The sequence below is a fragment of the Rana temporaria genome, chromosome 5 (assembly GCF_905171775.1).
Source record: "Rana temporaria chromosome 5, aRanTem1.1, whole genome shotgun sequence".
Classification (NCBI taxonomy): domain Eukaryota; kingdom Metazoa; phylum Chordata; class Amphibia; order Anura; family Ranidae; genus Rana; species Rana temporaria.
In genome coordinates, this window is record NC_053493.1 from 246,540,422 (window position 1) to 246,565,233 (window position 24,812).

The 24,812-nt window shown below is 41.3% G+C and overlaps 1 protein-coding gene across 5 annotated transcripts in view; it reads left to right on the forward strand.

Moving 5' to 3' along the window:
- The window catches only part of LOC120940692 (desmoplakin), a 94,849-nt gene that overhangs the window by 57,378 nt on the left and 12,659 nt on the right, over nt 1-24,812 (forward strand). For all 5 annotated transcript variants that reach the window (XM_040353681.1, XM_040353680.1, XM_040353683.1 and 2 more), the window contains exons 9-19: nt 635-730; nt 6,864-6,989; nt 9,015-9,167; nt 10,353-10,507; nt 11,841-11,967; nt 12,106-12,343; nt 13,755-13,993; nt 15,721-15,887; nt 22,573-22,711; nt 23,073-23,266; nt 23,698-23,860. In XM_040353681.1, coding sequence (XP_040209615.1) covers nt 635-730; nt 6,864-6,989; nt 9,015-9,167; nt 10,353-10,507; nt 11,841-11,967; nt 12,106-12,343; nt 13,755-13,993; nt 15,721-15,887; nt 22,573-22,711; nt 23,073-23,266; nt 23,698-23,860 — 1,797 coding nt within the window. The remainder of the gene's footprint in view (nt 1-634; nt 731-6,863; nt 6,990-9,014; nt 9,168-10,352; nt 10,508-11,840; nt 11,968-12,105; nt 12,344-13,754; nt 13,994-15,720; nt 15,888-22,572; nt 22,712-23,072; nt 23,267-23,697; nt 23,861-24,812) is intronic.

The following is a 24,812-nucleotide window of genomic DNA, read 5'->3' on the forward strand; positions in this document are numbered from 1 at the left end:
TCTGTCAAACTGGTATCCAGTGTGACCTGGAAAATGTATGTGTGCCGCTCAGGCTTGATAGAGAGGGGGTGTACAGGTAGTGCATCCACAGCTGCTGCTAGAGTTGAAGGAAAGAGGAGAAACTCCTGGAAGTCGCACATCTATGTTGTCCTATAGAGATGGATATAGTGACAACCTCAGCCTGGACTCCAACCAGGCCACGCCCAAACGCTTTCCACTCCGCCCCTGGAGCTTAGTCATAGGGATTAAATGACTAAGCTCTGGGGGGTGGAGTAAATGTGGTGGGCGTGGCCTGGTTGGAGTCCAGGCTGAAGTTGCCACTTTATCCATCTTTGTAGGACAACATAGATGTGCAACTTCCAGGGGTTTCTCCTCTTTCTTTCAACTGGTATCCAGAGTGGAAAGTCAAACTTGCAGACATAAAATGATCTGAAATTGTGGGCTTCAGCACCATTTTAGTATAGTCTGTGACCTGCTTTATTGAACAAGATCTACTCCGGCGAGGAGAAACACTTGCACTTCCTACCCATTTCCATCAGAGGTCAGTCCCTAGAGGTCTGTTCTCCTTTGTCCCATTTCTCTTTAATGTTGATTTACTGCAGAACAGTCCTTGACAAAGGTTTTTCTCTTTAAGGCTTACATGGATACACTGCAGACTCAGTGGAGCTGGATTCTTCAAATTACCAAATGCATAGATGTCCATTTGAAAGAAAATGCAGCATACTTTGCAGTAAGTTAACAATTACAAGCACTACACTTTTCAGTTTCGGAGTCGTTCAACTCCATATACAGCATATGTGTTCAGTTTTGTTACTGCTCTGATGTTACTCCTGCCTTTTTAATTGTCTGCACCAGTCAGACAATTAAATTTTTTACCTTATTAGCCCTTTTTCTGTTCTAAAATCTGAATTAAACATAAGACTATGGCCCCATACACACGAGAGAATTTATCCGCGGATACGGTCCAGCGGACCGTTTCCACGGATAAATCCTCTCAAAGATTTCCGCAGATTTCGATGCGATGGAGTGTACACACCATCGCATTGAAATCCGCGCGGAAATCCTCTGGCGATGACGTGTCGCGCCGTCGCCGCGATTATGACGCGGCGACGGGCGCGACGCTGTCATATAAGGAATTCCACGCATGCGTCAAATCATTACGACGCGTGCGGGGAATCCCTTTGGACGGATGGATCCGGTGAGTCTGTACAGACGAGCGGATCCATCCGTTGGAATGGATTCCAGCAGATGGATTTGTTGTGCATGTCAGCAAATATCCGATCTGCTGGAATCCATCCCAGAGGAGATTTCTCCGCGGAAACAGATCCGCTGGCGTGTACACACCATAGGATCTATCCGCAGAAACCCATTTGCTGGGATTTATCTGCGGATGGATTCTATCGTGTGTATGGGGCCTATGAGCTAGCATGATGAAGAAACAAATTCAGGGTTTCAATCATGCCACACTTGTATTTATATTAAGGTTAGTGGATTATACATACTGTATACTAAATGTGGCTTGCGCTTTCTCGCATAACAAAGGCCTTGGGGGTTAACAGCATATAAGATTCAGAATACTGTATTAATCCAAACAGGGAAATTATTAAATTACAGTTACACTCAAGAAGGCAAAATAAGAAAAATCAATAAAAAATATAAAGTCACAATAACAAACAAATATAAACCACAATAAATACTAGTGTAAAAAAAACTATACAGTGAATGAACTGTGCAATCCCATTAAAGCACTTCACAGAATAAACAGCAATTGAAGTAACAGAAAATGTCAGACTACAAAAATACAAATATTGCACCTTCTAACTGTAAGTATTGCACTAAGAATTATTACACATAAATTAAGCTAGTAATGACATAAACATGACACACACATCTGGATCATGAGTCCAGATTAATATCCTTGCATCGGGCACTCGGAGAGGAATTTATATAGCTTAATGGCCATAGGCAGAAATTATTTCCTGTGGCGGCCAATGGTGCACTGTGGTTGTAACAATCTATCGCTGAAAGTACTCCTCAGACTGGCCAGCGTATTGAGGAGTGGGAGGGAGGAGTTGCCCAAAAAAGAACATACTTTGGACAGCATCTCTTCTCTGAAGTCTCCTATCCAACAACATCACTGGTTTTGCAGATCAGTTTGATTATGTTGCTGTCGGACACCCTAAACCTGCTTCACCAGCATGTCACTGCATACAGGGGTGCACTGGCCACCACAGACTCAAAAAAAATTCAGCATCATCTGGCAGTTGTTGAAAGACCTTCAGTGTTCTTACTCCAGTCTAGTTTATTATTTTTGTGCGCCCCCAGATACTTGTAATTCTGTACTACATCCATCTACACCAACTCCTCGTAAACAGGAAACCGGTCACTGGTGACTTACTCCTTCTCACATACACAACCAGCTCCTTTGTCCTAGTCACATTAAAGCGGGGGTTCACCCGAAAAAAATGTTTTAACATTAGATTGAGGCTAATTGTGGGAAGCACAATCGGGTGTTTTTTTTTAAAATCAATGCAGTACATACCGTTTTAGAGATAGATGTTCTCCGCGGCTTCCGGGAGTGATCTTCGGGACTGGGCGTTCCTATTTGATTGACAGGCTTCCGACCGTCGCATACATCGCGTCACGTGTTGCCGAAAGAAGCCGAACGTCGGTGCGGTTCTATATGGCGCCTGCGCACCGACGTTCGGCTACTTTTGGAAACTCGTGACGCGCTGTATGCAACAGTCGGAGGCCTGTCAATCAAATAGGAACGCCTAGTCCCGCAGTCCATACCCGGAAGCCGCGGAGAACATCTATCTCTAAAACGGTATGTATGTACTGCAATGATTTACGAAAAAAAAAAACACCCGATTGTGCTTCCCACAATTGGCCTCAATCTAATGTTAAAAATGTGTTTTTTGGGTGAACCCCCGCTTTAAGGCCTCATGTACACTGCTGTTGGTAAATGGACGTTTAGGAGCAGTTGGGCATTTTTTTCAATTGCTCCTGAACTCTCCTCTGGTATCTTATCATTACATGTACACAGGGTCATCTAGTCATTTCTAGGCAGTTGAGTTTAGAGGCTTTTTTTGGAACCCAAAAAAATGCATTCAGAAGCTGTGTTTAGAGGCATTTCAAGCGCCAAACGTGGCTAAACGCGGTAACTTGCGTTTAGCATCGTTTAGACATTTTTTATTTTAACAAAAATGCCGGTTTCTAGCTGTCAAGTTAAATTGTTCAGGAGAGGTTGAACAACGTCCTGTGTACTTGAAGCCTTAGATGCAGATGATTATCCTCACACCATGTGCAAAAGTTCTCCACCACAGTCCTATGCTCTGTTTCTTCACCATTGATGATACCTCCCACTGTCACAGAGTCCTCAGAAAAACTTCTGAAGTTGGCAAGATTCTGTCTGGTAGTTGAACTCGGTTCTATAGACAGTAAAGAGAAAGGGAGAGAGAACTTTCCCCTGTGGGGCACCAATATTGCTGACCACACTATCTTAAACACAGTCTTGCAATTACAAATACTGTGGCCTTCCAGTCAGGTAGTCAACAATCCAGAACACAGAAGAGACACCAACCTGCATCGCTGTTGGCTTCTCACCCTGGAGAGTCAGCCTGATGATCTCAAAAGCACTGAAGAAGTAAAAAAATGGCCCTTAGTGCTTGCTGGTTTATCCAGGTGTGCATACATGTGGTTTAGCAGGAAGATAACCTCTTCAACTCTCAATCTAGGCAGACAGGCAAACTAAGTATGTACTAACCATGGGCTATAACTGATGTAAAACTAGTTTGTCCAAGGTGTTCATGATTTGTAAAGTCCCGGGCATGTAATCCTTGGAGCCACAAGGATGCAGTATTTTTGGCACGGGATCAAACATTTTCCACAACACATGGACCCTTCACGGACTTGGGCTCAGGTTAAAAATCCATTGCAGGACACCCCCCAGCTGGTCTGCTCATGCCCTGAAGCACCCTGAGGCCAATGCCATCAGGACCGGCTAATTTTCCTCCCTCAAATCCCCACAGCTGTTTACTCTCCTGATCACCTTTAAAATAGTTGTATTTTCCCATGGAGGAGGAATGGAATTGTTCAGACAGCTGATGAGGGTATCCAATTTTGGGGGGGGGGGGGGGGAGTAGGATGGTTATTATGGGGAGTAGAGAGTACTTGCCTCAACACTGGTCATTTACAGCTTGGTGCCAAGTCCAAGGGAGGCCAGGCGAGGGCCAGTAAATTGAACCTTTAAAAAACTGGTTCAGTTCATTTGACATCTCCACACATCTCCCAGTCCCTCATCCAGCTTGCCTGAAACCTGCAAGACCCCTTTCACACTGGGGCCACCCATGCATTAGCGCTGCTTGGTTTAGCGGAACTTTAGCGCTGTTTAAGCAGCGCTTTTCAGCCACTTGTGGGGTGCTTTTAACCCTAAAGAAGGGGTTAAAACCGCCTGTGTGGCGGCACTTCCGAATCGCTTTTCAGGCGCTTTGGAAGCGCTGCCCGTTCATTTCAATGTTTTGGGAGTGCTGTATACAGCTTTTCTAAACCGACCCAAAGATGCTGCTTGCAGGACTTTTTGTAACGTCCCGCAAGCGCACCGCACCCGTGTGAATGCACTCGGGCTTTCACACTTTGGCAGCATGGGAGGCAGTTTTTAGGCGCTTTACAGGTGCCATTTCTAGCGCTAAAACTCCTGAAAACTGCCTCCGTGTGAAAAGGGGTCTAATGGTTCTCATGGCACTCCAGACCTCTCACACATTGTTTTGCTGGAGTTTCCACTCCACCTTCCTCCTATATTTCTGCCTAGCTGCTTTAATCTTCAATTTTAGGTGCCTCTGGATTGTTTTAACGCTTCCTATCAGGCAGGGAAGAGGAGGATATAAAACCTTCCCATTAAAATCGGTGCCAGAATTCAGTTATGGCCGCTTATAGTGCCTTTAATATATGTATATCATAGTACCAAATGCAAAATAAGTGCATAATAGGCATGTTGAAAGGGAAAAAAATGGTCTGTTGTCACCTAGCATTAACCTCGTGTACAAGCTCCAGGTTTACTGACTCGGGAACTTACATCTGGAGTGGTATGGAGGCACTGGTCCATGTAAAGAGTCCTGTTAATATTAGTCTGTCAGGGCATAATGCAGATGCGTTCTCTAGAGTGGGAGTGGGTACAGCAGGGATCTTAAGAGCTATAGTAGGCAGCTGCATCCAGAAAAATAGTAAATACAAGGAGCATTGCCACCCAGTAAATAATTTCAACAGAAGCATGCAGTACCACCATTATTAAAGGTACAGCAATGTATATTTTTCTGAGCACTTTAGTCTTGCGACAGAAAGCTGTTAAAGTGAGCTCAAGCCACAGTAGGTGTTGCATGCAAGTTATCTAAAGCAGATGCAAGCCCTCCAGCTGTATGACTACACAGCCTATGATTTATGATGCAGAGATCAGGCATCCCGTGCAGAGATTAAGACATCCAGATTGGTCACATCTTGAGATCTCTAAACCATTTCTTATTAGATGGTCTCAGAGACTGAAGTCCTGCGTTCCTTAGGCCGGGTACTCACGAGCAAACATGTACGGTGAAACCGGTCCGTTGGACCGTTTTCACCGTACATGCCTGCCAGAGGGCTTCTGTACGATGGTTGTACTAACCATCGTACAGAAGTCCGCGCGTAAACACTACGCGGGGCGTGTCCGCGTCGTCGACGCGGCGACGTGGGCGGGCCTGCCATTTAAAGGCTTCCACGCATGCGTCGAAGTCATTCGACGCATGCGAAGGACGGCGGGCGCTCGGACATGTACGGTAGGTCTGTACTGACGACCGTACATGTCCGAGCGGGCAGGATTCCAGCGGACGGTTTTAAAACACGTCCAGGAATATTTGCCCGCTGGGAAAAGGCCCGGCGGGCAAATGTTTGCTGGAATTCGGCCCGCTCGCGCCTACACACAACCGAACATGTATGCTGAAACTGGCCCGCGGACCAGTTTCGGCATACATGTTTGGTCGTGTGTACAGGGCCTTAGAGTAATGTTTGTCAGTTCCAGTCTTTTCTCTTTACTAGGCAGAGGAAAAAAAAACATACTACAAATGTGGGCAAACAACGCCCCCTTAGGCTGGCCATAGATGGAGCAAATTTCTCAATTTCCCTCATCTACACAGACAGTGATTATTGGCAGCAACTATAACGGTCGCTTGCAATAATCGCATGTTAAACCCGGCAAGCTGGTTGTACCTAATTTAGCAGATCAACTTTGGTACATTCAACATGCCACACATGGTTCGAATCTTGGCTGGTTCCTGCTGAACCGGCTGAGATGAGTGATCATTATCTGAGGATTTATGCGCTTTGCTGTATTTTAAACAATTATGTTTATACTATAGTCAAACATTAATCGAAAGCGGTATGGAGAGCCATAAAGTCAATAAAAAAACAATAAAACTCCAATAAAAATCCAAAAAAGGAATAGAATGAATTGACGAGCAGTAAAATCCTTGTGTAGGATATTTTACTATTACTGGTAAAGGGTATATTGCTAAAAGAGAAATGTAAAACATTACTGTGGTATACACTCTCATCTTAGGATCCTAGTAATTTAAATGCTTCCAGCTTTTGAGAAAGCAGAAAACTGTATGTAATCCTCATAAAGTATATGTAGAGTTGATAAACGTGTATGCTAGGACATGCCTCCCTGATGACGTGAAAATGATCAGCTAGCAATCAAAAAGCAAAGTAGTAGTAAAAGCATCATCTGGCTTATATGATATATTGCCTTGTGGCTTGCTATAGAATTTATGCAGACATATTACTAGATAAAAATTAAGTTTCTTGTTCTTGCGTCTAAATTCATTTCAATACAGTTTTTCGATGAGGCACAGAGCACAGAAAGCTACTTGACAAATCTACAAGATACCATCAGGAAGAAGTACCCATGTGACAAAAGTATGCCATTGCAGCGTGTCTTGGAGATGATTAAAGATCTTGAGGTATTTGAAAATTACCATACATTGACTGCAAGATAAAGAAAGTGGTTGTTTACAAAGAGCTGAGGAAAAAAAATTACTTTTGATACACTAGCATTGATCTTAATATTTATTGCCTTTGGTACACCAACATCTATCCTAATGTTTATGACCCATTCCATGATCCAGTTTGTTACCCTGCATATACTAGGGACAGAAACACCCTATCAGAGAAAACCAATATGAAACTGGGTATTTTGTCATTTTAAGGATTTGGGTAAGGTATTAACCACTTCAGCCCCGGAAGGCTTTACCCCTTAATGACAGGCCATTTTTTGCAATATGGCACTGCGTCGATTTAACTGTCAATTGCGTGGTCGTGCAATGTTCACAAACAAAATTGTCCTTTTTCCCACAAATAGAGCGTTCTTTTGGTGGTATCTGATCACCTCTGCGGTTTTTATTTTTTGCGCTATAAACAAAGACCGACAATTTTGAAAACAAAAACTATTTTTTGTTTTCTGCTATAATACATATCCAAAAAAATAAATAAAACCAGTGACATTATTACAGTGATCAGTGCTAAAATAATTTTCTGATCAAAGTAAAAATGACACTGGCAGGGAAGGGGTTAAAACTAGGGGCTAACTGTGTTCCCTAGATGCGTTCTCTCTGTTGTCCCAGTGAACCTATTCCCCCACACAGTTAGATCACTTTTCCTGATCACTAGGAACAGCAGATCTCCACGTTGTCTCCTGTCAGAACAGGGATCCGCCTTGTTTACATCACTCTGTGCAGCGATCGCAGGTGGACAGCGGACATTGTGTATCACAGTATCTATTGCATGAAACAACATACAGGTACATTGTTTCGTGCAATAGAGCCACCCTGCCGCAGTATATGTGCGGTGGACGGTCTTAAAGTGGTTAAACAATCCCCTTAGTCCGGTAGACTTTTTTTTTTTTGGGTGATGAATAAAGTATATCTTGTGAAATGTTCAATGGCTAATTTGTAAGTTAAGATTTTTATTTAACTTTATCTGGTTAGGAACTTAAGTCTGAAAATGAAGTCCTGCTAGATCACTTAGGCTTGCCCCTTTTGCAGGTATAGCTGTAAAATAATGTAAAATATTAGCAATAAGTGCCTGAATGGTTTAAGATCCAATAATACACTGTTTTACCCTGCTTTGCATATGGTAAGACACACTTTTTCTGTACTGTGCTGAAAATAGAGCCACTAGAGGTCAATCTGCTGACGGCCTAAAGATTTATTGCTCTTCAGGGGCTCTGGGCTTCAGCAAAATGGCAGCCTACTGCAAGAAAAAACGGGAACATAATTATTAATGTAAAATGTATGTTCCTTTTTAAATAACATTATTTTTTATCAAGTTGTTCTGGGTAAAGTTCCACTTTAATATTTGGTCAATAAGTGCATAAATTTTTTTTTTTTTTTTTTATGTATGCAAAAGGGAAAGCTCTAAAAGTAGAATATCTAATAAACTTCGTAAATAAATGATTGTAGCAATAACTGTGAGACTATAACGTATCTCCTTATAATTTCTATAGTACCTCTTGGGCTCACAATCTATTATGTGACCTGGCCCTGGAAACTAGGTATTTCTTATTGCCAGGTGTCAATGGGAAAATATAGTTTCTTAGGCACACTAATCAGTGTATTAAAAATTCCTGCAATGGAGAGGTAGCATGTAAAATGCCCCATACTAGTATTTTAAGATCAATATAGATGGCATACAATAGCTTAATTATAATATATCTATGTAACTGAGCCTATAAACATTAGTAGTAGCACCTTTTGGCAAACTGAAACCGGTGAGATCAGTGGTTAGAAAACAAATAGGAAAAGCATGTTGTATGCTCCTCTAGTACCACAGTCGGTCAAAGAAATGGGTATAGCAGAATCTATATAGTAGAGGGAGAAACTCGCCATACCTACCAGCTGGGGAGCCCTCATAGTATAATTGCAGTTTGAATAGGATGTAATCAAACTTTTAAATATTTATTACTTTTTTTGTTTCTCTTCAATTTCCAGAAAGAACGAGAAAAAATAAATGAGTACAAGAGGCAAGTTCAAAACCTAGTCAATAAGTCAAAGAAAATAATACAACTAAAACCACGCAATCCAGACTACAGGAGGGACAAGCCAATTGTTCTAAAGGCACTCTGTGACTACAAGCAGGACCAGGTAATATAGCTTTATACTTATTTGAATATTTTTTTGTGATTGAGGTCTTTGTTTTTTTTTCTGGTTTACATATATATTTATATGGTTTATTTTTAATCTTGGCAGGAGAGGTATAATGCACATTTTTTTTTATATTGGTGGACTTTAAAAAAAAAAAAGTGCAAGGACCAAAGAGCTGGAATTATTTCAGCCAGTGAGTATCTGTTGTATTCTGATATTCTGGATTCTTTGGATCTAGAAGTTGGTGTATTTTGCACTTAATATCTATACTTTTTTTTCTCTGGTAAGTGAAAACCTTGCATGAACCCACTGAAAAAGCGGATGGGCTGGCAAACCTGGGGAGGTATTATTCGTACACACATAATTTAGTAAAATAAATGTAGATTGGATCCAGATTCTATTTTTTTGATCTTCCATTAAAAGTTTTGTTTTGGGTGCAATATTAAAGGGGTTGTAAAGGAAAACATTTTTTTTCATAATAAGCATCCTTTACCTGCAGACATTCCTCTTTTCACTTCCTCATTGTTCGTTTTTGCTCAGAAGTTGCTCTATTTCTTCTCTGTTCACTTCCTGCTTGTCTGATTTTACTGACCACCGTGAAGGAAGGCTTTACTGCGGTGGTCAGTAACGTGCTCACCCCCTCCTGGGAACTACATCTGTGTGGCAGGACGCTCTCTACATGTTAGACTTCAAGGAGGTGTGAATTACTGGGCGTGCCGCAGTTCATACTAGGAAATGTAGTTCTTACATGAACGAGCGATGCAAACCAGGAAGTGAATGAGAGAACAGAAACTAGAACGCCGGAGATGATATAGATGAAGGAATTTAATAGGTATTTACTCGTTTTTTAACAGAATCATTACACTATTCTGTCTGTCTACCTTGCAGACATTAATTTTAGGCCAAAAATGTTTTTCCTTTACAACTCCTTTAAGCCTTTTCTTTATTTGCTTGAACTATTAAATCTGAATAAGGAAAGGGACATTTAGCTTTTTTTTTTATTAGGTTACTCACTTATGGAATTTAAAAACTATACAGCAGAACGGGCATGTCAATAATATAAAACTAAGTGTAATTTATAAAGTATATCTTTTGTGTTACAATTGTATGCAGCAATTTATACATAAGTGTTTCACAAATTTCGTGTTTTGCAAAAATAACCAGAGCCTTACACTTTCCACACAGAAAGTAATACATAAGGGAGATGAATGCATTCTGAAGAACAACTCTCAACGCAGCAAATGGAATGTAACAGGTCCTGGTGGGTTGGATATGGTTGTTCCTTCTGTCAGTTTGATTATCCCACCACCAAACCCAGAGGCTGTGGATTTGTCTTCTAAGTAAGTTTTCAGTGAAGGTTACAGTGGCTCTGTGTTCAATTGTGTTCCTTTTAAAGCTACCCTGTCAGGGAATAAAAAAAAAAAAAAGAGGAATATCCTGTGAAAGAAGCAGTTTTTTTACCTACCTGTCCAATGGCCATTTTCTGAAAAGGAGCTCTGCACTCAATACTTTTGAACGCCTCTTGTCTGTCAAATAGCATAATCCAGCCACCCCCCCCCCCCACTTTCCACTGTGGTTCTCCTTCTGACATTAGTCCCTGCAGGACACTGTAGTGATTTAGGAGTTAAGAGGAACCTCAGTCAATGCACAGCACGCTGCAAGAGAGCAAATTAGGCCACTGGACAGATAGGTACAAACCCTTTTTAACGCGGTGTTAATAACCTCACTTTTTATAACTTTAATGTGATTACTTTAAAGTATAACTCTTGTGGATGACTGGATGGTTTAACTTTAATATTCTGTTAAGTGTATGTAAAACCCAAATTTAGTTTTGGATATGTTGGGGTATGGCTAAAGTAGAACTAAAGGCTCCTGTATAAAGAAGTAGCAAATCGAATTACTATGCAAAGCACAAGCCTTATAAAGTAAACAAAAAATGCCCCCCTACCTTAATTGACTGAGCCAAAGCCTATTTCATTTCTGTCTTACATGCTTCCCCTCCCAACCACTGCAGCACACAGTGGTAGGGTTTCAGCAACACAGGCAGTGCTGTCATTCGAGAAAGCAGCGGGCAAGACTACATGTGGCCAGGTGCCAATTGACACACTACATGCATGTAAATCAGCAGTGACAATGCTGAAAGCCACTCGGCCAACAATTGTTTTTTATTTCACTGTAGTGCAAAAAGGCTCAGCTTTCAAAAGATAAACTTTTTTCTCTGAATGCAAAAGCAGTGCAGCATTGTTGTCACCCCATCACAGGAAGCTGCATTAGGTTGACTTCACTGGCAGGTTCAACTAGTATTAGGATGAATAAGCGAAAACTGCAGATGTACTCATATCTTAAGTGACACAGCATATTTTTAAGCAGATTTCCAATAGATATAAATGTAGGTAGGAGGAAATCTCCCAAAAGAAAGGGGAAATGTAGGCAGTTGCTAAATGTACAGGTACTGTATTGCCAACTGACAAACAGTTAAATGTGGCTTCTTTGAGCCATGGGAGCAGTGGAAAAATTCTGCAAGTCTTGATTATGTGATTATTAATTTACTGCATTTCTAGTAGGTCTTTTTTCCCTAATGTATAGATTTAGATTTGTATAAATCGCATACACCATTTAATTTTCCTATACACCATTTATTATCTGTATTTTTATAAACTTTATTTATTTTAGAATTGAGCAATTTTATGAAGCAATTCTAACCGTGTGGAGCCAGCTATATATCAACATGAAGAGTTTGGTATCTTGGCACTACTGTATGATTGACATCGAGAAAATTAGAGCCATGACTCTTGCTAAGGTATTGCATTTGTCCAAATATTGTGAATTCTGGTGTCTGCAAATATATCTCTTACTATAATCCTGGCATTTTAGTAGCCCCTAAGTGATTATAGGATATACATCTCATGGTTACTAAATGCATGATTTCATGTTACAGCTGAAAACTATGCGCCAAGAAGACTACCAAAAGGTGGTTACAGATCTGGAGTTGCATTACCAGGATTTCATGAGGAATAGCCAAGGCTCAAACATGTTTGGCGATGATGAGAAGAGGAAAATGCAAAGTCACTTCTCTGAAGCACAGAACCATTATCAGAAATTGGTGGTACAGCTCCCTGGGCAAACTCGAGAAACTACTACAGTTATAACGAAAAAGCCACCCCCAAATACCACTAGTATGTACCGTAGTTATGGATAATATGTACTGCAACCTTTATTTTTTTTTCTTCAATAGTTTTATTGAGTTTGCATAAGGAATACAAAGTACAATTAAGTATTGTACGTCGTGCAACGATGTTGTATAAAGTGATACATCTCAACAGTTTGTGTCCACTAACAAATAACAAGCATAATGAACATAAGGTAGATAACAACATGGATAGTTTCAACATGTTTAATCCTCTCCCCTGATGTGACACCCCGGCTGGGCACATTACTGTCACAGGAGTGGAGAGGAGGTGTAAATCATAGTGCTTTATAGCGATGGAAGTTTCCCAATTGGGACTCGGCAAATAAAGTAAACCAAAAAAAAAAAAAGAAGAATAAGAGTCAGTGTGAAGATTGAAGGTATTGCTCGGTCAAGAAAGATAGAAAGAGAAGATTTCTGGGTCTGTGACATTAGGTTTCAGTCACAGCATTTGTCCAGTCGGTCCAATACTGCAACCTTTTTAAAGACCACTTAAGGACTGTTGCATATGTGTAATATGTGTAGATGAATGCATTTTTAAAGATGTATTGTAATGCTGACTGCCGTTCAGCACTGTAGATGCATGTATGTATGTGTGTGTGTGTGTGTGTGTGTGTGTATGTATGTGTGTGTGTGTGTGTGTGTGTGTGTGTGTGTGTATATATATATATATATATATATATATATATATATATATATATATATATACTAAAATGGGCTCTGTAATGTAAACTGCACACACTGAGATGTGCTGGGAACTGAAAAACGTCAGATGTAAATAACGCTATGCAAGTCCATGGATGTAAATGCACAGTGTACAGTATGTACTAATGGATGTTGATCATCTGTAGAAACATACTTATGTTTTTTCAGTTGTATTAAACAACTACTCCTGTTTATACAGGGGTGGTGGAGAGTTTTATTTATTTATTTTAGCAGTATGCATGTATCCATATCAGTTCTGTTAGTCATTCCGAACTTCAAGCCATCTGTGGTGGTGGCTGGACAGCTGTGAATGAATGACGCGGTTGTGTGGGCGGGGCCCCGCACAGCTGCACTGTTTTTGAATTGGGACTGTTGCGCTGAGGAAGGGGGGGGGGGGGAGAGGCGGTAGGAGCTGGATCATGTTGCATATTACTCCCTAAATACAGGTGGAACATGTAACCTGTTCCAAAAGGTGAACTTATCCTTTCAACTGGGTAACTATTACATTTAATAATAAAAGAGAGTAACATTGAAATACATTTCAGAAATATGATGAATATCTACATATTCTTTTTATTTTATTTTTTTACTTGTGTCGGGCAGGAAAAAAATTGTTACATAAATGTTTTTTTTTACTCAAAATATTCTGCTTATAATTAAGATATTTGTATTATATTTTTTTTTGTTTCTCTAAGCTGAAAGAGTAGAATACGTCACACAGACACAAAGTCAAAATGTGAAAAGCGGTACTGGTAGTATTGGTAGTATTGGAATCGACCAGGAGAGGCTGAAGCAGGAAAACCAACTTTTATTGGAACTGCAAAGGATTCGTCAGCAACTAGAGATTTATGAGACTCGAACACTACAGAGAAATGTCTATAACGTTGACCAAGATACACTCCGAGAGCTCTCCGGCAAAATAGATGATCTAGAGGTACCTTTGTACCAATCTTTGTTTGTTTTTTCTTTTTCTTCCTTTTTTTATAATTTTTACCATTTAGTATTTCCCAAAATACTTTGCGTGGAACGGTTTTAATCTTAGTGTTGTCATATAGGATTAATGAAACAAGGTGGTCATTTCCTGATATGTACAGTTTCATCCAGATAAGGGACTTATCTTGAGTCTATAGTAGCTTTAGACACACCTAGCCATTCATTCTTTGAGAACCAAGTAATCGGCCTACAAAAAGTAGCATGGGGAACATAAGTATGTTTTCTAATGAAAAGCTCAATTAAGGAAGAATCTTAGTCGGATCGTATGCGCCAACCACAATTTATAGTTATAAGCTGAAGAGAGGCTTTGGGCCTGTGACAATTGATAGCGGGCTTATAAGATCATTTAGAGCACACTGATGGGTACTTGGCCTGCAGTTGATTTCTTGCAGAGCTGTTTTTGAATTTATCAACTTGTACAGGGAGATGAGTAGCTATGATGCATACAAAAGCCTGCAGAGACAGGTCCTAACACAGGTCAGCTCAAAATCTTCAATTACCTACAGCAGCATAATAAATAATATAAATGGCCCATCTGACCTGGGCTATTTTGAAAATATCTGAAACACTGTTATATTTGAAGCTTGTTTGCCTTCTGCACATTCATATAGGCTAGTGACACAACCCACTATTGTGGACTAGGACATGTCGGACCTATACCAATTAGAACATCTTTGTAATCAGTCATAATGGCAAGATCTTGAAAAAGGACATCTTGCCATCAATCAAACAAAAAATAAACTTCTGCTCTACCGAGCCTTACTGTGTCCCGTAGTCTGACCAGTCCTTGGTTTTGTAGTAAGTGTCCTTACAAACGCAAATACTTTTATCCAAAGTCAGGGATAAACAGCCACGCTCCAAGCTGCCTCCTCACATGGAGACACACACTCTCTCACCGAGAGCTTGGACCAGCTGTCTTAATCAAGACCTGAAAATAAAACATTAAACTGTGGCCCACGGACTTGGGAGTCTGTCCCACCCAGAGCTCATTCAGACTCGCAATAAAACCAGCCCTGTAACTGACTTTACCAACACAGGGTAAAGAACTATCCTTCTTTACCCTGAAGTCTTTGCTGGTATTATCTTCGATTGTAAATCTAAGAATACGTGGAAGAACATATTTCCCATCAATTACTTTTCCTGTCATTTTGCCCTGGTTTCACGTTGATGCTACTTTGAAATCGCGCTACTTCACTTGAAGTAGCGCGATTTCAAAGTAGCAAGGTCAGCGCGATTTCCAGGTGCTACTTGATAGACATTTGTGTGCCTTCATACACGGATGTCTATTGAAGTTGCACCTGAAATCGTCAAAATGTAGTGCAGGAACCATTTTTGCAAATTGGTGCGGTGCCGCAAAATCGCATCGCACCGATTGGAACAGTGCCTTTGCCACCAATAGGCTACGATTTGATCTCTCAAATCGCATGACAAATCGCTCCAATGGGAACCTAGGCTTAAACTTGTTTCACAGGCACCCCACTACAATATATTATTATATTTACTAGAACAGTGATTGGGCATAATCGCAAAAGTTTTGTCAGCTATAGTTCACATGGTTTTGCTTGAACATACTATACAGATATCACCATTCTGGAAGTGATTTGCTCCTAGAATAAGTGTTCTTTGCCTTTGTTTAATAGAAAGTGTTTTGTGTTTTTTGTTTAACAGGCCTTGAGAGGAGAGGGACAAGGATTAACAACACAAATGAGCAGAATTAAAGAAATGATTTTGAATTTAAAGGACTCAGATAAGTCTTCATATATGCAGTCTGAGCTGACTGTGCTCCTAAAGAAAATGGAAAATATTCAAGGCTTTTCAAGAGATCACTCTGAGAGGTATGATAAATATACACAGATCAGCCATAACCTTATGGTCATCCATTCAGACATGGACTCCACTAGATCTCTGAAGGTATCCTGTGGTATCTGGCACCAAGCTGTCAGTAGCAGATCCTTTACATTTTGTAAGTTGCGAGGTGGGGCCTCCATGGATCAGACTTGTCTTGTTCCTCAAGCCATTCTTGAATTCATCAGACAGGCCACCTACTTTCATTGCTCCATGTTCCAGTTCTGATGCTCACTTAACCATTGTAGGTGCCTTTGGCTGTAGACACGGGTCAATATGGGCACCCTAACCAGTCTGCGGCTATGCAGCCCCATATGCAACAAACTACTATAAACTGTGTGTTCTGACACCTTTCCATCAGAACCAGCATTAACTTTTTCAGCAATCTGAGCTACAGTAGCCTTCACATCCCACGGTCATGAATGAGTCTTGACAACCCATGACTGTCCCCAGTTTTCATTCCTGGGGCCACTTTCGGTAGGTCCTGACAACTGCACACGGGGAACATCCCACAAGAGCTGCAGTTTTAGAGACGTTCTGACCCAGTTGTCTTGCCATTACAATTTGACCCTTGTCAAAGTCACTCAAGTCCTTACGTTGCCCATTATTTCTGCTTTCAACACATCAGCTTCAGGGACAGCATGTTCGCTTGCTGATTTTAAAAAAAGTGTGTATTTGCGCTGATTAAAACAGATGAACCCTCCTCTGGTATTAAGTGAATATATGCATAGGTGCTTAAACAAATTATAGAAAATCTCTCATATAAAAATCATATTCATATGACATCAACCCCTTAATGACATAAAAAAATTCAAAAACATGAAAAACAGCAATAAATTTAAAGTAGCACTCCCTCATAAACTGTGCTACAGTTCAAACAAGTGTCAGTGTTTAGGGCCTTTCACCCTTAAAAACGATGTTCTTCACTGAAAAAAAACTTCCAAATCGTCCACCGTTTATATCCAAAAGCATAAAAAAAAAGGTTTAAGCGTTAAGAGCTCTTCACCCTTATAAACTATGTGCTCCACCACCAGCTAAAATGCTTGCTCACCTTGCAAGTGGTTCTGTAAATTAATGCAGATCAAACAGGCTTTTAGGAAAAAGCCTTCTACAGGTATGACGATCATCTGGTCTCATCCAGAAACTATAGCTCCCAGATATGTGCTGACCTCAGCTGGCTGTATCTCCATACACTCTGCTGTACATATATAAGGCTACTTTCACACTGAGGCGCTTTACAGGCAGTTTAGTGCTAAATATATCGCCAGTAAAATGCCTCTCCTGTCACTCCAGTGTGAAAGCCCGAGTGCTTTCACACTGGAGTGGTGAGCTTGCTGCAAGCAGCATCTTTGGGGCGCTTTAGGAGCGGTGTATATGATTTCAATGGGCAGCGCTACCAAATTGCCTGCAAAGCGCTTTGGCAGCATTGCTACACAGGCACTTTTAACCCCTTAATCAGCCGCTATCGGGGGTTAAAAGCACACCGCTAGCGTCTGAAAAGCGCCACTAAACCAACGCTAAAATTAGCGCTGCTTTACCGCTGGCACCTCCACCGTCTTAGTGTGAAAGTGCCCTTAAGAAAACATGTGCATATAGTGTAGTATGTTCTAACAATCTCACATATTACACGTGAGGTAAAATACTCAAATTTATTTTAATGTATAAAAAGCATTTAAAAAGTGCAGACGCAGCGCTCACAAGTAAGGTTCTACAGTAATAACACTGGGTCTGGCACTGAAGTCCCCTGACTTCTAACTAACCCACACGCACTGTTGCTTGCTGCCCAATATAACCCACCCACATTCAGATGCCAGCAAGATATTCAATGTTATTCACGTTACCTTTCGGTGGTCATAATAATGTTATGACTGGCCGGTGTATGTTGCTACAATATACGTATACACATAAAAATATGCAGTTGCAAAAAAATATATATAAAACGGTTTGTGAATTCTGCTTAAATGGCTAATCAAGTATTTGATTTTTCTATTCATAATAATGATCTTATACACAGAGCTTTTTTTCTCAGAAAATAGGTGCAGGAACTCAACCACGACCCCGTTCAGATTTCACAAACAGTAGGAGGGTCTTAAAGGGGCATTAAATACCAGGATTGCAGTACATACAGAATGCAGAGTTCATGGGGGTTACACACAGAGTGCAGAGCTGTCACTTGTAAACACAGAAACCAGACTTCTGTGTTTACAAGTGATTGTGGTGAGCAGGCACCAAAGGGTCTGAGCCAAAGGTGGTGGAACTGAGTTCCCCCAAGTTCCCCCTGAAAAAAAGCCCTGCTTATACATGTTACTTAACCACTTCCCGACCTCCTCATGTACATTTACGTCGGCAGAATGGCACGGACAGGCACAATCACATACCTGTACGTGCCTGCCTAGACGTGGGTGGGGGGTCCGATCGGGACCCCCCCGGTACATGCGGAGGTCGGGTCCGCTCGGGGAGCGATCCGGGACAACGGCGCGGCTATTTGTTTATAGCCGCTCCATCGCGATCGCTCCCCGGAGCTGAAGAACGGGGAGAGCCGTGTGTAAACACGGCTTCCCCGTGCTTCACTGTGGCGGCGCATCGATCGAGTGATCCCTTTTATTAGGGAGACTCGATCGATGATGTCAGTCCTACAGCCACACCCCCCTACACTAGTAAACACATACACAGTGATCCCTAAATGTTACAGCGCCCCCTGTGTTTAACTCCCAAACTGCAACTGTCATTTTCACAATAAACAATGCAATTTAAATGCATTTTTTGCTGTGAAAATGGTCCCAAAAATGTGTCAAAATTGTCCGAAGTGTCCGCCATAATGTCGCAGTCACGAAAAAAATCGCTGATCGCCGCCATTACTAGTAAAAAAAAAAAAACTATCCCCTATTTTGTAAACGCTATAAATTTTGCGCAAACCAACCGATAAACGATTATTGCGATTTTTTTTTTTTTACCAAAAATAGGTAGAAGAATACGTATCGGCCTAAACTGAGGGAAAAAAATGTTTTTATATATGTTTTTGGGGGATATTTATTACAGCAAAAAGTAAAAAATATTGCATTTTTTTTCAAAATTGTCGCTCTATTTTTGTTTATAGCGCAAAAAATAAAAACCGCAGAGGTGATCAAATGCCACCAAAAGAAAGCTCTATTTGTGGGGGAAAAAGGTCGCCAATTTTGTTTGGGAGCCACGTCGCACAACCGCGCAATTGTCTGTTAAAGCGACGCAGTCCCGAACTGTAAAAACCCCTTGGGTCTTTAGCCAGCATATTGGTCCGGGGCTTAAGTGGTTAAAGAGGAAAGTAAGCAGCTACAGATACTGCTATCTTGGCTTTGCAAGCCATTTGTCACTTTATGATGACTCACAGCTGGCCCCACTGGGATCAAATTGAGGGGACCTGTAGCCTCTTGGAATATGTGACCTTATCAAGGAGGCTACATGGTGGGGGATATTCTGAGGGGACGTCTGCCTCATGAGGATTGGGGAAGTGAGAGCCATTACCATCACAAAGAGAAGCTTGTTTTCCTGAAAAAAATAAAAACAAAAAATGGGATTTAGTTAAAAGCGGGAGGGAGGAAGAGAATAAAGGTAATTTTATTTTTTGAATGAAGGTCCACTTTTAACAAATGCACACAATATTTTAAACTGCCATATTTTTACAAAATAAATGGCTTAAGCCAGGGGTCTCCAAACTTTTCAAACAAAAGGCCAGTTTATTGTCCTTGAGACTTTAGGAGGGCCGGATTGTGGCCAATGGGGGCAGAAAATGTCCCGGGCCCAGCACCAGTGAGAATAAATAATGGCCTCAGGGTTGGTGGTCAGAAGGAGGAGTAGGGCCCCTATCGGTAGGAGGAATAGTATCCCATCATTGATAACGGTAAAAGAAATAGTGCCCCCTTGTTATGACTGGAAAATCAGGTGAATGTGCTTGGAAATTCTAGTCTACATTTTACAATTTAGTTTTTTCGCTCTTCACAACGTAATTCTGTTAACGTGTAATGTGGCCTGATCAAAAGCGATTTTAGAAGGTCTTCGAAGAACAGTGTTATAAAAAAGGTACTAATAGGGTTGGTTTTAGGGGAACAGTGTTATAAAAAAAGGTGAATGGCTTACAATTGGAATATATTTAGCACCCTGGCTTCTATCACTAGGAGCTCAAGGGCACTCCCTGTATGATCTTGTACATTTTAGCATTCAAATCGAGATTTATTTATTTATATATATATATATATATATATATATATTTTTTTTTTCCCATTTCTTTTTTTTAGACTTAACTGCATTTTTTAAATTCTGCAAATTCGAGCTATGTTATTGCCACAGGGTTCGAAACTGCCTGAGTCACTGACCTGAAATAATTATGCAGATCTGGAAAGTTAGAGAAAAGTTACAAGTCTTTGCATGTTTGTTGTTGGTCAGTGACCTGAAATGCAAGAGGGTCAGCATAATAGCTAAGGAGCTAAGATGAAGTCAGCAATGGCAGCCTTCTTTCTATCTCGTGACAGATTGGTTTCCCTAAAATAAGTTGTCAGAGCAAGATCAGATCTCTTGAGCTGCATATTGATTTTGAGTTAATAACTCAAAGTATTGAAGCTGCTGTTCATTAGCATGACAGCCAGACAGCTAGTATTAGAAGTCTGCAATGGTTACTATTGGTTTCTATTTGAAGATGATCTCTAGTGTGGAAGCTGTGCCCAGAAAATGCAAGTAGAAGACCAAGGGTCTAGCCATCAGTATATTTCTTTTCTACTTGCAGACCCATTCACACGGGAGGTAGCCCTTGCCACCCCACTGAAAAGCTATCTGAGGTGGAACAGGAGTTGCTGTAAGGCGTTCAGGAAGAGCGATTTGCGTCTCCTGAATGTGTTATTTATTTTTGACAGCTAAATTGAGATTTTAAATGAGCATACAATCCTGCAACTGCAGGCCAAGCATTTGGCTCATGGTTGCAGCACAGCTCTATTCACATTCAGCAAATGTGACATGGGGTAAAAAAAAAATCTGCATACGTGTACAGCCCTGTATGGTTACCATCACAGCTTTAAAGTAGAAGTCCATCCTAAAACTAAAATCCCTGCATCTACAGATATCTACGATCGAACACTAATCTATTTAACCCTGTTAAGAAGAAATCGGTATACATACCTTTTCTGCAGCCGCTCCGACCCAATCCCAAGCTGAGCAGTCAGCTTTGCTGTGGAGGTGGTTGCAGAGGACACATCGGACAATGGAAGCCCCATAGTAAGTCTATGGTTGACATCACTTCCTATTCATTTCACAGCAGTTTTCGGCTGTGTCCTCTGCAGAGCTTCCACCGCTGGAGATCGGGTCGGATCGGCTTCATAAAAGGTCTATGTATACTGATTTCTTCTTAACAGGGCTAGATAGGTTAGTCTTGGAATGTGGATATCTGTAGGGATTTTAGTTTTATGGTGGACTTGCACTTTTAGAGCAGCGGTCTGTGGCGGTATAAATGTGGCTTAATCTATTTTCACTGCCCCTCAGTCATCTGTGTGAATGAGCGCTGCATCTGACCTTTTTCTTACTCCTGGCTTGGGGCCCTTTGACACGGGGATGTCCACGTGCAGGTCCCGCTTTAGCTCAGAGGGGAGCGCTCTGTTGATCCCCGCTGAGCTGACAGATGACAGGTCTGTCTCTGCACACTGTGCAGGGACCGACCTGTCAGAGTGCCGCTCTCCTCTATGGGGGATCGGATGACGACGGACCGTAAAGTCCATGGTCGCCCGATCCTATCCGCCAGACGGAAGGAAAAGTAGGGTTTTCCTCCGTCACACTTTGGCAGATCGGAGCGGGTCGGATGTCAGCAGGCATGTCACCGCTAACATCCGTGGCTCCATAGAGGAGCACGGAGCGCCCGTTCAGGTCCACCTAAAAAACTGGCAGGCGGACCTGAACGGTACGCCTGTGTGAAAGGGCCCTTAGTGTAAATTGTTCCACACTGTGTCTGTGTAGAGGCACATCATCCTGGTAGAGGCAGCACTTTTCCTTCTAATGTCAGCGTTGCCCTCTGATGGCTGGTTGGGGAATACTCCCAAAGCAGCAGTAGAGGTGTAGGAAGCAAAAATACACAAATCGGATGAAGCCAGAAGCAGAGGGATGTGTGCAGTGCAGTTCCTCTCCAACAAGAAGTAAGGAGAATCGCCAAATCTCATTTCTTCAAGTCTCCTGAGGCTAACAGTTTCAGGTAGCGGTGCCTCACACTGTAGGTTTACAGCTATGTAGGCATAGGCAGTGCAGGCATAATGTAATTCAATGCCCAGGGTGAAGAAGCCAAATTGGGCACCTCTTCCTTCGTGGACTGTAAAGTTGCATAGTGCAAACTCTGGTGCAGCTCTGCATAGTAACCAATAGGCTTTCAAAGCTTAGTTGAACAAGCTGAAGTTAGAAGCTGGCTATCATGCACAGCTGCATTCTGAGTGCACCAGTTTTAGTAAATCTTCCCCATTGTGTTAATGCTTTATATATTTGTTTGTTTTTTGCAGAATCCAGTAATTGGTGGTGTAATTTATTTATGACAGTCTACTATTAAAAGAATGTTATGAAATACAATTACTATTCTCATCTTAAATTTGCATCCAAAAATGTAGTTTGAATTACTTTTCTTAAATGATGTATTGCTTTTCAATGATTTCATGTGTTCATTTGCCTTTCAAGACTCCAGGCCCTGACAAATTTGCTTCAGAGTATTCTTCAGTTAGAAGATCTCATCAAGGTTTATGAAGCCAGATTGACTGAGGAAGAAACTATTTCGCTCGACCAAGCAAAACTTGAAGCATACAGAAATACCTTAAAAGTAAGGATGGAATGGAATCTTTTTAAACAGCGAAAGTAACTTGAACTGGTCATCTATATTGCCGTTATGATGGTCATGGAGGTGTATGATATTTCTGAAGTATAACTCAATAATGATGATAATACTTATAAGTCAGTATTAAAACTGTCTCTGTATTGCAGCAGTGCAAAAAAAGACAACATAAAATCAGCTTTACATTTATTGTATGTCTAATGGTATACAATAACGAATTACTCTTCTAGTGTCAATGTTTTTTATTTTCTGAAGTTGTTTTGCCTGTTCTAAATTCATTTTTTTTTTTGCTTTAATTACAAGAATTTTTTATTGACAAATGACATTGTCATTAATATTTATTGTTTAGAAAATGAAGGCTGAGCTTGAACAGAAAAAGTCACAATTGAAGGGGTTGGATTCAGACCTGAATACGGCTCAACAAATCAATGCTCGTGCTTACCAGGCCTATCCTTATTGCGAAGTAGACATCTCCAAATTCTCCAATAAGGCCAAGCAACTTACAGACCGCTGGCAAAGGATAGAGAAAGAAATCGACGACAGGTAACTTAGAATGGTTTATATTTTATGTTTGGGTATTCAACAAGGCAAAGGATGATGTGCAAAATACATTAACTCTGCGGTCAAATGGCATTCATCAATAAGTGTCCTGACTGATGAATAGTAAAATTTGGGCTGTTCTCCCTTTACACATTGTTTTCTGCTTTTAGGGCTCATTCACAAACATAGCAATAGCACACGCATAATCGCCATGTGTTTTGTAACTTGCATTGCAATGTGTTTTTTTGTTTTGTTTTTTTACTATCCTTTTGCTTTTAAATGCAATGCTGTTACAGTGCACTGTGCAAAAAATCATGCTACACCAATTACACCAATGCACCAAAAATGTGGATTATAATATTAAACAGGTACACCAAATGGCTTTTAACTTCTTTACATTGGTGTGTGGTTAAAACTGATTTGTTTTCTTTCAGGTCATGGGAACTAGAAAAACAGGGAAAACGACTAAAATCGTATGGAATTATGTACCAGGCCTTGATGAGGTGGATTGGTGATACCAAACATAAGCAAGATACCCTTGAGTCTAGCAAGCTCACAGATGCCAGCTCTGTTGCAAGATACGTAAACGAGCAAAAGGTATTTATCACAGCTGTACAACCAGGGGTCAAGTCCTGGAGAAAAAAGTGTGGGAACTCCCACCCAAGATCCACTCCCCCACCAAAAATAAATAAATTATACGCTCATATGCATAATTACTAAACCGCATGTTTTTTTCGATCCACTGTACCTTAGTAATCCTTTTTGTTACTAGCCGCTTCCTGTATATGGATTCATCGGGTAGTGTGCGGGTATTCTGTCACTTCCTCAATGCCTCCTAGGAGCTTTTGTCATTATTCCCAGGAAACATTGCGGAGGTCTGCCGCGAGTTATCGCGGGATTTAGAAAGAACTTTAAGCAAGTACCCGATGAATCCATATACAGAAAGGGGCCAGTAAAGGATTGGCTCGGGCGGCTTGGCTCCTCTCGGCTGCTCTAGTCCTGCAAAGGGAACTGCGCTCCTGCTGTGAAAAAAGTGCAGGGACTCCGTTCCCACGCGTTCCTGCAAGACTTGAGCCCTGAGTACAACCAAAGTACAGGGTCATCCCAGAACTCCTTGGATGTACCCAGTGGCGTAGCGTGGGTCGTCAGCACTCGGGGGAAGGCAAGTCATTTGTTCTCCCCCTAACCTGAACACTGACTACTATACTATTTGTACACTACACTAACCACTATACTGACCACTACACTACACTGAAAACTATACTGACCACTATACTATACTGTCCACTACACTGACCACTCTACTATACTGTCCACTACACTGACCACTCTACTACACTGTCCACTATACTATACTATACTGTCCTGCCTTCAGTAACTCTCTCTTTGCCACTGTCTCTCTCTTTGCCTCTGTGTCTCTCTCTCTTTGCCTCGGTCTCTCTCTCTTTGCCTCGGTCTCTCTCTCTTTGCCTCTGTCTCTCTCTCTTTGCCTCTGTCTCTCTCTCTTTGCCTCTGTCTCTCTCTCTTTGCCTCTGTCTCTCTCTCTTTG